This window comes from Hylobates moloch, unplaced genomic scaffold (assembly GCF_009828535.3).
Source record: "Hylobates moloch isolate HMO894 unplaced genomic scaffold, HMol_V3 SCAFFOLD_14, whole genome shotgun sequence".
In the NCBI taxonomy this organism is placed as follows: domain Eukaryota; kingdom Metazoa; phylum Chordata; class Mammalia; order Primates; family Hylobatidae; genus Hylobates; species Hylobates moloch.
Window position 1 is genome coordinate 31663404 of NW_026652289.1, and position 12469 is coordinate 31675872.

At 52.6% G+C, this 12469-nt stretch overlaps 1 protein-coding gene across 2 annotated transcripts in view; it reads left to right on the top strand.

The window, feature by feature from the left end:
- PCSK6 (proprotein convertase subtilisin/kexin type 6) overlaps positions 1-12469 on the top strand; it is a 185703-nt gene that overhangs the window by 159709 nt on the left and 13525 nt on the right. For both annotated transcript variants that reach the window (XM_032175060.2, XM_032175062.2), the window contains 4 exons: positions 3321-3423; positions 4727-4923; positions 7172-7259; positions 11330-11433. In XM_032175060.2, the coding sequence (XP_032030951.1) occupies positions 3321-3423; positions 4727-4923; positions 7172-7259; positions 11330-11433 (492 nt within the window). The remainder of the gene's footprint in view (positions 1-3320; positions 3424-4726; positions 4924-7171; positions 7260-11329; positions 11434-12469) is intronic.

The window sequence follows — 12469 nt, forward strand, 5'->3', positions numbered from 1 at the left end:
GTACTGGCACGGGAACACAGGGAAGCCTGGGCCTCAGGAAAGAAGCCATCCTTGAGCGAAGGAAACGGAGGGGGCTGAGATCAGCCCAGGACACTGGTCATCCACACAGGACTGCGAGGGAAGCCAAGAACCCACGTGGCCTTGTCTGGAAGACAGGGTTCCAGGACGGATCACAGGAACAGGAGCCAGTTTCCAGGATGAGGGTGATGTCTGGAGCAGGACCATGTGTGCTCACAGGCTCAGCACCTCCGTGCTCACTCGACAGGCTCGAGCAGAGGTCCAGAAGCCTCAGGTCACTTGCTCAGGGCACAGCAGTCAGGAAGGAAACCAGACTTGTGCTCAGTGTGCTCTTGTTCTCGTGGGCACCTCTTGTCTGCAGTTAATTGGCCCAAGTCTTGCCTCTCGGGTCTGATACTGCTCCAGTGAGGTTCCGGTGTGCTGTTCTTGGATGGCGTGGATGGTGGAGAAGATGGTGATACCAGACGCTCCTGTCCTTCGGCAGTTGGTCTGAGCGCGCAGTGGCAAAGCCCGTGGAGAACTCCCAAGTTGCTTCTAACATTTATTTGTTTGTGTATTTTTTTAAATCTTGGATTTCCTCCACAAAGGATTGAAGGTGGAGTTTTTAAATAAACCCGTGTCAGTCTAAGCCCATCTAGAGGGGCATCAGCCGCTAGCCAGGCTGTTCAGCACGTGAACGGAGCCCCCCCTTGTATGAAGAGACCCCTGCTAGGAGTTACGGGAAGCGACACAAGAAGGCGGTGGGGCTTGGAGGAACCTTCATGCTAATTGAGGCAAGGGGAAAAGCAGACATAAGTACAAACTGCAACACGAACAACATGCTCACCCAGAGAATGAGCTACAGCTGGACCAGAACACGCTCAGGCGGTGGAGTGATTGGACCGACGTGGACAGCCAGGTGGATTTAATTTAAGAACGCTTCATGGGAGAGACGAATCTGGATATTTGGCTTTTAAACACAATTCAAGTCAACAGCCATACTGGGGAGGTTTGTTTACAGATATTTATCTAGGTATCTCCGCCCTTGGATGAGCATCGTCTTAACCTGACCGGTGGATGACCTCAGTGCAGTGTGGAGGCTCTGCAGCTCTGCTGAATAACCCTCAACCTTGCGTGGGACTCCTTGCAAAATTACTGAATAAGCTGTCCACTGCAGAGAGACCCAGGAATGGGGGTGGGGGGTGTGAAGTCCATACACCCAGACCAGCAGCTGGGAGCACTGCTCCAGGGCCCTCCCCAAGGCTGTCCTCCTCCGAGGACATCCTAGAACATTCTGTCTGGAGATGGTGAGGACATCTGCATTTTCCCTGTTCCTAGCCATCCTCCTCTCATCCACTTAGCAAATCGTGATTGAGCACCTGCTCTGTGCCTAATGCTGGGAATCTAGCAGTGAACACACCGAACCAAGCCCTGCCCACCCATCTCCCATTGCCTGTGTCTAGAAAGAGTGAAAAGATTGGTCTGCGGCCTCCCTGTCCCACTCCTGCCCTCGTCTTCTTAAGATGAAGGAAATTGTTCACTTTATCAAGCAAGACAGTCCTGCTGCCTCCTCAGGGAGAAAACGCTGCAGGAAAAGGCAGGAGAGACGTCCTTAAGTCACCGCGACAGCCCTGCCCTCGCTGGGCCAGCTGTGAGGGTGGGAAGGCGAGAGTCCAGTGGCTGAGCTGGAGTTTTGGGCTCAATGGGTAATTTAAAGCAATGGTGCAAGAAGTGAGGATTTTGGAGGCTGTCCCCATAGATGACCCAGGATGAGGTGGGTAAAGAATCCAATCAGATGGGAATTGATCCAAAATATTATAGTAAACCCTCTGAAGCTGAGGGGGAGGAGCTTAGCAATGAGTTTTAGAAATGGCAGGTGGCATCTGGAACCCAGGATACCAGCACCGCCCAGGAACAGCGTCTAGAGTGTCCTCGTGGATACACACAGCTCTGAAAGGGGTTCACAGTGGGAATCGGGACAGGCGAAGCCCCTGCAGTGAAAACCAGGGTGATAACACCAGAGCGCCTTCGGGGAGGGAGCCAGCCTCACTGGGTCTAACACTGGGAAGGTCTGGAGACTTCAAGACGAGTGCAGTGGGCTTTGTGCACCCCAGCAAAACCCCACTGTGGGCAGCAGAGAATGGGGACTTTGTCTTTTCCTCAAGTCCCCACCAAATGAAGGTGGCCAGCAGCTCACTAGTCTTTGCTCTTGAGCTCACTCCTCATCTCCTCTAATAACACACACCTCGGAGGGGCAGGTTTTTCTTCCAGTAACTCAGAAGCCTTCACATGCCCCACTTAGTCCCTGTGTCTCAGAGCTGTCGGGGTCCCCTGGGCCATTTCCCCAGCATAGGAGGGACGGGTGGGCAGTAGGCCCACCCAGTAGGTCCACCCAGCTCTGGCTTCAGGCGTCACTCCTGCCACCGACCAGCATGAGGAGGACCCCTGCAGTGTGCCCTGCCCCGGCCTGAGGAGTAGACCCTTAACACTGGGTTCATCTCTGGGATACCTGGGAAGGACCTGGAGGATGAGGTTTGCTGGAGTCTACTCAGCTCCCCTGCAGTTCTCAGTTGTTTTTCCAACAACACACCAGCCTCCAGAGTGAGAAGCTGGGGACCCCTGGGAACTTGAGGGAAGACACAGCTGCCGTCCCACCAAGGGCTCCGAGGAAAGCCTAAAGGGGGTGTTCTGAAAGGGGCTCAGCCCTCAGCACAGAAAACAGCAGCCCCCCAACCCTAGGACAGCACTGTCAAGCTCTGTCCCTGCCCCACCCCAGACCTGCCCAGCGACAGCCGCACCAGGCGGTCCTGAGCATGCGGAGATCCATCCCCATTCCCACCACAGCGAGTTAGTGGGGGTGCTACCTAATTCCTCCTGGCTCATCAGCTTGCCAGCAGCCCCCCTGACACTCAGCACCCCCCTTGTGTTGCTCTGTCCTCCACGTGGAAGTCAAAGGTGCTGGTGCAAGTGAGTGAATGAAACAGCTGTCCCAGCCTCTCCCTCCCTGTTACCCCTCCAGGCTCTCACAAGTCCCATCTCCTCCCTGCTCTGGGCTGCATACCCACCCTGGATGTTTCACTCCTTCTCATGCCATCCCTGTCTAGAGTGCTCAGACTGATACTGGAGCCCAGCGAGGCTCAGCTGTGCCTGTTACCCGCAGGGACGGCTGCTCCCGCCTTGTCCTCTGGCCGTCCAGCCCCAGCGGGGCCTGGGAGCATCTCCCAACCCTGCCAAGCTGCGATATCCTGACACAGGGATCCGCGGGACTGCAGTAGATGGAGAAGGCATCTCTCTGGATGAAAGGCAATGCTTGTTTCTTTAAGGTGTGTGCCATCCGGAGTGTGGTGACAAAGGCTGTGATGGCCCCAATGCAGACCAGTGCTTGAACTGCGTCCACTTCAGCCTGGGGAGTGTCAAGACCAGCAGGTAATGCGTGTCCCACAGCCCTGTGGCTCACCACTCAGTGACTTTCCAGTTGTGTCCTTAGCCCCTCCATGTCCTGATGCTCCAGTTAGGAATTAATGTAGCACCCCCAAACAATCATCACACTGAGGTTAACTGCTTTGGAGTTTTTAAATTTTTAGTAACTTGGCATTCCTATCGTACAAATCATACCTGTCCATTATGGAGAAATGAGAAGCTGTTGCACATTGGCGTCGTGCGTATAAAGCCTTTTCTATCCATGTTGTTAGAAATGGGTCGTGTTGGGCGTGCCAAGGCTGCCCCAGGGGGCCTGGAGACAGATGCGATTCGAGGCCCTGGCGCTGCCCTCACAGGCCAGCTCGGGGGACGTGGCTCTTGGACAGGCTGAAGCCTGTTGATGGTCTTTTTCTCAGTGTCTCTGGACTCTAGTTGGGTGTGGGGCTTTCACAGTCGCTCTCCTGGCACCTGCCCAGAGAGCCCATGAGGCTGAGTTTACCCCGAGGGAGGATATCGGGAGCTCTGACCCCAGGTATATGGCCAACTGCCCAGTTCAGGCTGACCCTTCTGTGATGAGTGTGCCCTCCTGTGTGGCCCGCAGTCAGGCCCTGAGCTCTGTCCACTGAGCTCCTCCAGCTCCTGGCATCACCACTTTCTCAGATTCTCTTCCCTGCCAGTCCTGCAGCTGCTCTGTTGTCCATTCTCATTTCACAAACTTCCCTGAGCACCCATTATGCCCTGCACGTGCCAGGCCTCAGAGGCCATGATGACAGGACACTGCTAGGCTCCCCAAAGGCCTGGGTGACAGATGCACCCACCAACCACTGGTGCACACGGGTGCGGCCGTGCACGGTGGAGCCAGGTGCCCACGTGGCTCTCGTGGCATCCTAGAGCTCCCAGCCACAGCGCACTCACTGGCCAAAGTGCAAAGGCTGTCACCCTGCTGGCCTCACTCACTGCCCACAAGACTCACTCCCTGAGGGCGCCCGAGAGAGGGTTTTGCCAGAGCTGACAGTTCCAAAAGTCAAATACCAACCTCACGACGCCCTTGGGAAACATGTGCACCCTCAGGACCTTCCAGCGGGGCCAGCTTTGAAGAGAAAGGGTTCCCAGGTTCTGTGCAAGGCCTCCAGCCTCTCCACCTGTGTACGCAGGAACCTCAGAACTGCACTCACCAAGACAAAGGGCATCGTGTTTGACATTCACTCCTGAAGCCTTTGTTTCCTCAAAGGAAACAAAGGGGCGGGCGTGGGGCTGGGGCTGGGGCTGGCTTGGCAAGGCCCTCACCCTCCTGCCTTTGCTCCTACAGGAAGTGCGTGAGCGTGTGCCCCTTGGGTTACTTTGGGGACACAACAGCAAGACGCTGTCGCCGGTGCCACAAGGGGTGTGAGACCTGCACCGGCAGAGGTGCGACGCAGTGCCTGTCGTGCCGCCGTGGGTTCTATCACTACCAGGAGATGAACACCTGTGTGACCCTCTGTCCTGCAGGATTTTATGCTGATGAAAGTAAGTGGCATGTTTGTGGGCACCAGAACTGATGAGCCAGCCCCAACTTTCTGGGCCCGTGTCCTCTCTCCTGGGATAATTTCCCAGCCTTCTGCTTCCTGCGTATTGTGTTGTTCTGAGTAAGGACTTTCAGCAGGGGAAGGAGGCAGAGACGATGAAATCAAAGCACCCAGACCTGTTAGTTGATAGCACTTCACCCATGGACCTGGCCAGGAGAAGTTCCAAGTGATGCTGAGACACATCCTGGCTGTCCAGGGAGTTTCACGCATCTGCACCAGCATCAACATCCGCTAGTGAGCAAGGGCAGAGAGGTGGCTGGGGCCAGCCCCTCTTGAACCCAGTCTGATTTCAGGTACCAGAAGAGGAGGTCCTGCTGTCTGTCCTGTAATTTCTCCTGCAGGAAAGACTATGCCATCAGCTTCTCTGTAACACAGGATGTGTGCACTGGGCGTGGGTCAGGGCATATGGGATTGGCGGTCAGAGCTGGGGGAGAGCCCTCCTAGGCAGAGCTGCTGAGATGAAATTGGGGTTTAAGTGTGGGCAGAAGGTTTGCAGGAATGAAAAGGAGCTGCTGACCAATGTCAGCTGGGCTCGGAAGGGATGGGTTTGTCTTTGCCGGGCATTTCACAGGCGGCAACCTCACCTCTGAACGCTAGCCAGGCAGTGTTTTACTCGTCCTGCAGATGGGGAATCAAAGCTAAGCAAGGGCAAAGGCCACAACTAGTCATGATGGAGGTGGGACTCGAACTCAGAGCCACAAGGCCAGGTGTCTTGCTGTCCTGCTGTCCCAGGAGGGTGGGGGGATGGACAGGAGTTCTAGGCCCAAGACCCCATGCCATGTTTTAGTAATTCACCTTGCCCTGGGGGACACAAAAGCAGGGCTTGGGTTAAATTGACGGGGGATACTTCTCAAAACACATTAAAGAAGCTCCCGTTTGGCATTCGTGGTCCTCCGGGTAGCAGGCCTCCCCACAGCCCTCCTCTCTGGGCCCTTGCTGCTCAGGATGGGTCATTGATGCGGCCTGTCATGGCATTGCTGTTACCCCGGTGGACAAGAGCCGGGAAACCTTTAAAGACGTATAAAGCCATCAAATAACCAGACTCCCCCTTTTTTTTTTTTTTTTTTGAGATGGAGTCTCGCTCTGTTGCCCAGGCTAGAGCGCAGTGGCGTGATCTCAGCTCACTGCAACCTCTGCCTCCTGGTTCAAGCAATTCTCCTACCACAGCCTCCCCAGTAGCTGGGATTACAGGCATGCGCCATCACGCCCGGCTAATTTTTTTGTATTTTTAGTAGAGATGGGGTTTCACCATGTTGGTCAGGCTGGTCTCGAACTCCTAATCTCAAATAATCCATCTGCCTTGGCCTCCCAAAGTGCTGGGATTACAGGTGTGAGCCACCTCACCCATCCCAGACTCCCTTTAGAGGGGAAACAAAAAGTCATGCAAGACACATTTCACAGCCTTTGCGAACGCTTGCCCTGGGCTGCCAACCAGACCTTTGCAAAGGACGGAGTTGCCTTCATCCCCACCCGCTTCCCAAGGGCACAATTGGCCACTCTTCTTCACCCCGACATCCTCACTCAGCACCTGCTTTATGGCGTGTGATGTCACCTGTGGGGGCCCTGAGGGGGACACGCGCAGGTGTGACAAGCAGCCGTTCGCTCCCAGGCCCAGAGCACCCCAGCCACTTAGGAGTGGTGCCTGGTGGTGTTTCATGAGGCGCCAACCCAGATGATAACTTATGACATTGCAGGTGGGAGTTGGGGTGACCCAGAACTTCCCCAGGAGGCACGATGACTCACCATAGGTTCCTGTCTCACCATCTAGAGCAGCCAGATCTTCATACATAGGTTTCCCTGAGAAAGCACTGTGGGGGGCAAGCAGCAGCCTCAGGCTCCCCACCCCACACCTGCCCACTGGCCACGTTTATGAAGATTTCCACCTCGTTAAACTCTACTCAGCCCACCAGGAACTGGCCTCCATCCCTATTGAAATAAGCAGAACCACCTCAGAGGCCTGGTGGTTGTCTGAGGACCTTAACTTACCTCAGAAAGGGGAGGTGAGAAATCTGTGACCCCACACCAGGTACAAGCAGCCTCTGGCTGCTTTATTTCTACCCATTCCGGAGGTGGATTCGGGGAACAGCCCACCTGCACCCCCGCTTTGAAATGCCGGGGGCCTGCTTGCCCAGATTTGATTCCTGTCAGTGCCATCCCTTCTCTTTTCTTATCTTGCTATTTTTCTCCAGGTCAGAAAAATTGCCTTAAATGCCACCCAAGCTGTAAAAAGTGCGTGGATGAACCTGAGAAATGTACTGTCTGTAAAGAAGGATTCAGGTAAAAACCCCCTCGAAACCTGAGGAATGCCAGGGCGGTGGCGCTGTTTTGAGTTTGTTATGGATTTGCTACGTTTGTGCATTTCTCCTAAAAGCTGAACTCTCAGAGGCCCAAAGCCATTGAGGGTAAAGATTCCGAGTCCTGGAAATCGTGTGTTTACTTAGAGATGGCTGTGCAGGATGGAAAGGGAGAGGATGGCTGGAATCTCTTCGTTTTACGCAACACGGGCGAATTGGGCAAAGCAGCACTTGATCACATCACATACAGCACAGGGCTGTGCCCAGATCCGCCTCCTTTCGCTGCAGCACCTCCACCTGCTCCAGTTCCCCTCGCTGTCTGGGCGGGGGGTGGGCTGTAGCGGCTCACCCACCCTCTGTCGTCTGCGTCCCTCGGTCTTCTCTTTTTCTCCCAGCTCCTGGCATCTTCACGCCTTCCCGAGGGTGATCTTTACGTTCCTGGTTCTCCCTGTTCATCAGGCTCAGCCCCGGAAAGCTCAGCATGCATTTTCTTTAAAATCGTTCTACTGGGTTAATGATTGTCCTTGGAATATTTTGAAATGTTTCTTCAGCCCATTTAATGCAACCAAACTGCATTTAATGCAATCAAATATGCATTACCTGTTCCTCCAAATTGCTGTCTAAAATCTTAGAACATTCTGTTCAAAATTTTTGGGGGGCCACTCCCATAGTAGGGAGACTAGCACCGTGGTCCACACTGGAAGGATCACCTGGTGTTCAAATGCAGGTTCTGACGCAGCGGGTCTGGGTAGAGCCCACGACTCTGCATTTCCGCAGGCTGGCAGTGATGAGGATGCTGCGGTCCAGGCTGGGAGCTGCTTTTGCAGGGTGAGGCGGTGGAGGCCTGCAACACACTCCCAGCCCTGTCTCCCTTCTCAGACGCTGTGAGGACTGGAATTCTCCATTGAAGAAGTTTCTTTTTTGGAGTAAAGAACAAAGGAGGAAAACTACTGAGCATATCTTCTCTTATTCCAGGGGCTTTTGCACCAGTGTTGCCTCATTTAATCTTTACAGCAACCTGTGAAGTACACATAATTCTTACTCGCATTTTACAAACAGGAGAAGAAGTTTCCCCAGGAGACACTATGCCTTCATTTCCTTCAGCCTGCCCCTTTCTTCCAGATCAGAGTATTGGGGAGAAGAGGACCCCAAGCAGCTAGGAGTCCAGGAGAGGGAAGGCAAAGCAAGGCTCCCAAAGTCATGCATCACATCTGCTGTCATTTAAATCTGTTGGCTGGACAAGGCAGGATTAGGAGTGAAAGGATGAACTGGCCCAGGAAAGGGATCCCCCAGAGATGAAAGAGTTGGAAGGAGACATTCAGCTGGTGGCCTGGGATAGGCCAGCTTTGATGTCCCAGGCTCTGCAGGTCAGGCAGCCCAGGAGTGGATCTTCAACCCAGGCTGGTGGCTGGGGGTATCAGGAAGAGGACGCTCTGTGTTCCCAGCTCCCTGGAACCTGCCTGTTTCCCAGCAGAGAAGCGCTGAGGGATCCCAGGGAATGCATTTGTGCATCCTGCCCCATCCTGTAGAAGAGGGAAATCGGATACTCAATTTAGGAATAGTGTGCTAAAGAGAAAATGCTTCCTGGCAGTGCCCCCGCCACATAGAAGCAGTGGTTCCCTCACTGACGAGCTTTCAGAGAGGCATGCAAACTCCAGGCACATCGCCAGCCATCAGCCACAGAAAGCTTCCATTTATTGCCCAATATCCTCTTAAGCTGTGACTTCAAATCACTGCAGTCATGTTAAAGCAGCAAGAGAGCAGCCGAGCCGTCACCTCTGGCCATCCATCTCTTCAGGGGGATCAACACAGGAGAGGTTTGCAGGGGAATGTCAGTTATTAAAGACATTATTTAACTGCCATTCGCAGTAGGCATGGCACCATGAAGAGGAAGGGTGCTGGCTGGGTGTCCGCCATCTATGCAGAGGAGCTTGCCAACATACAGACGTCTTCCTGCTAAATGCAGGTGTAAGAGATAGGAAAAGCCAGTGTTTTCTGCTACTCTCACACACAAAATACAACACACTTCACCTCTGGTAGCCAAAACATGTGGGTTTTTCTCCACACACCAAGCAGTTCTCCAGTGAACCGTAAGATATATATAATAAACATACAGCTCAGGCTGAACGTGGCGGTTCACACCTGTAATCCCAGCACTTTGGGAGGCCGAGGCAGGCAGATCAGTTGAGGCTAGAAGTTCGAAACCAGCCTGGCCAACATGGCGAAACCCTGTCTCTACTAAAAATACAAAAATTAGCCAGACATGGTGGTGCACGCCTGTAATCTCAGCTACTTGGGAGGCTGAGGCAGGAGAATCACTTGAACCTGGGAGGCGGAGGTTGCAGTGAGCTGAGATCGTGCCACTGCACTCCCGCCTGGGTGACAGAATGAGATCCTGTCTCAAAAATAAATAAATAGCTCACTTCTGACACTACTAGATAGTGTCAGATCCTACAAATTGAGGGCTCAGCCCAAGACTGCCCCACTTTGATGCCAATCACAAGTCCCACATGGTGACCTGTGCTTCTGAATGACCAGCTATAAATCGGATTTGCCATGACCCCTCCTTGGGTCCGATTAATTGGCTAAAGCAGCTCACAGGGAAAGACTTTACTTACATGTGCCCATGTATTACACAGGATATGGCGCACAGCCAGATGAAGAGATACGGAGGGTGAGGTTTGGAAGGGTTGAGCGCTGGACCTTCCATCCCTATGGGGCTGGGCTGTGCTGCCCTCCCAGGATGTGACGTGCTCTTGTTCACCCACCCAGAAGCTCTCCAAACCCTGACCTTTTGGGTTTTTATGGAGGTTTTGTTACATAGGCGTGATTGATTACATCATTGGCCATTGGTAATCAATTCAGCCTTCAGCCTCTCTCACCTCCCAGGAGGGAAGTCCGAGTAGTAGGGCTAAAAATTCCAAAGCTCTGATCAATGGTTGGTTCCCTGGCAGCCAGCCCCTGTCTAGAGGCTACCCAGGAACCCCCAGCTATCAGTTATCAAAGACATTTAGCACTTTGGTAATTCCAAGGGTTTTAGGAGCTGTGTGCCAGGACAAAGACCGAACATATATTTCTTTTTTTTTTCTTTTTCTTTTCATATATTTCTTATTATAAATCCCAGTGTCATAGCAGGAGTCTCCAGTATGTTTGGTGGCAAACCCATTTAAAACATGTACGTCACAGATTGTACACAGTAGAATCTCAAGAACTAACGAGATAATAGTAGGTGATATTTATTCACACTGCTGTGTGCCAGACACTGGAATGTTAGTGGGCATTAGCTCATGGAGTCCTCCAAGCAACTTTATGATGTAGAAACCAGTTAACAGGCAGGGAAACAGAGATGTAGAGAGGTTGGCTGGCTTGCTTGGGGTCAAACACTGGGAAGTGGCAGAAGCCATCCACGTGGGTGGTCTAGCTCAGCATCTGTGTCTCTGTCCAGCACTCGGCTGGCTGGAGTGAAGTGAGGGCAAGCACAAATGGGGTGAAAGAGGAAGGCAGGGGCTGCATCTGACAGGCCTGCTAGGGCTCCAGAGGGCATCTTATTTCAAGTTCATTGCGAAGCTGCAGAAGGTTTCAAGATTTCAAGCAAGAGAGAGGCAAGAATGGGTTGGGGTTCAGGGCCAGCCTTGCAGCTGACAGCCCCGTCACACGTCATAAATGCCAACACTTCAAGAGGGACTTGATACTGAGACTGAGCTAGCGTGCCACCAGTGATGACTCACACAGCTCCACTTCTCTTCACGGGGTTTGGATTCGAGCTGGAGAAATGACAGTAAGGAAAAGCTATCACTGGGTCAAGGACGGAGCCCGGTGCTTGCTGCCTGGTGATGGGAGCTCTGCTTCCTGGGCCCTTGTGGCCGTTCCTGCTGGGCCCCAGCGGACCGCGGGATGGCTCTCCCAACTTTGCTTAGCTGAGAACTTCCAGTGACACAAAGAACTGTGCCTCAGCCACTTACATCTCCTCTTGGGAAAGGTGTTAGAAGGCAAGTCATAATTTAATTGGACTTTTGGAATGGATGTGGAAATCTGCCTCTTTCTTTTCAACAGCCTTGCACGGGGCAGCTGCATTCCTGACTGCGAGCCAGGCAGCTACTTTGACTCAGAGCTGGTCAGGTGTGGGGAATGCCATCACACTTGCGGAACCTGCGTGGGTGAGTTCACTGCCTGTGGAGGCCTTGGGCCAGTGTTACCCAATGGTAGGCTAGCTGCCTTGAGCCCGAGAAAGCCCTAGGACTTCGTGGGCTGCTGCATTTATTGCAGAAAATGCAAAGGCAAAACAAGGTACAAAGGCCCTACCAGGGACTGGGGGCAGGGAGCGTGGGGATTTAATGTTTAATGATTCCAGAGTCTCAGCTTGAGAAATGACAATTGTTCTAAGGATAGATGCTAGCGATGGTTACATAACAGTGTGAATGTGCTTAATGCTGCTGAACTGTACTTAAAAATGGCTGAGATGGTAAATTTTATGTACATTGCAGTGGCTCATGCCTGTAACCCCAGCACTTAGAGAGGCAGAAGTGAGAGGATAGCTCGAGCCCAGGAGCTCAGGACCAGCCTGGGCAGCAAGGCTGTGAGACCCCGTTTTCCACAAAAGGAAGACGTTTTGTTGGAAATTTTCTTTAAAATCCATGTTTTTAAATTTCAAACAAAATCCCAAAACAATGCAAAGGCCCACTTTGAACACGCAGCCTGAGTTTCTCATTAGATACCCAGCCAGGCAGTGGCTTATTTCAGACGGGGAAAGGGATAAGGGATGCTCAACCACTCATAAGCCATCTTGTCTCAGAGCTCAGCTCTTGCTGTGGAACGGCGCGGACTGAAACACAACACTGTAAACATTGAGAGGGCTTTGGGAGAGGCGGGAATGGATCCAGGTGGGGATGGGGATGTTTTCAAACACAGCCTTAGTTCTCTGTGCCTATCTTCATTTATTTTGAACATTTTGTTCAAAGAGGAAAAGAATTCTATAAACAATTTTACATGTATTATAATTCCCCACAAAGATGATGGCACAGATATCTCCCAGGCACAGTTTTTATGCAGAATAGCAGAGAATTCATTCATTTTATTGGATTTTGTTTTGCAGAGCTATTTGCACAAGTAAGTTGAAGTGCACCATCGGTCTGTGGGCTCAGATATGTTTTGGGTTAAGTTTTCTCCTCTCTCTTTCCTGTCCTTGGTACTTTG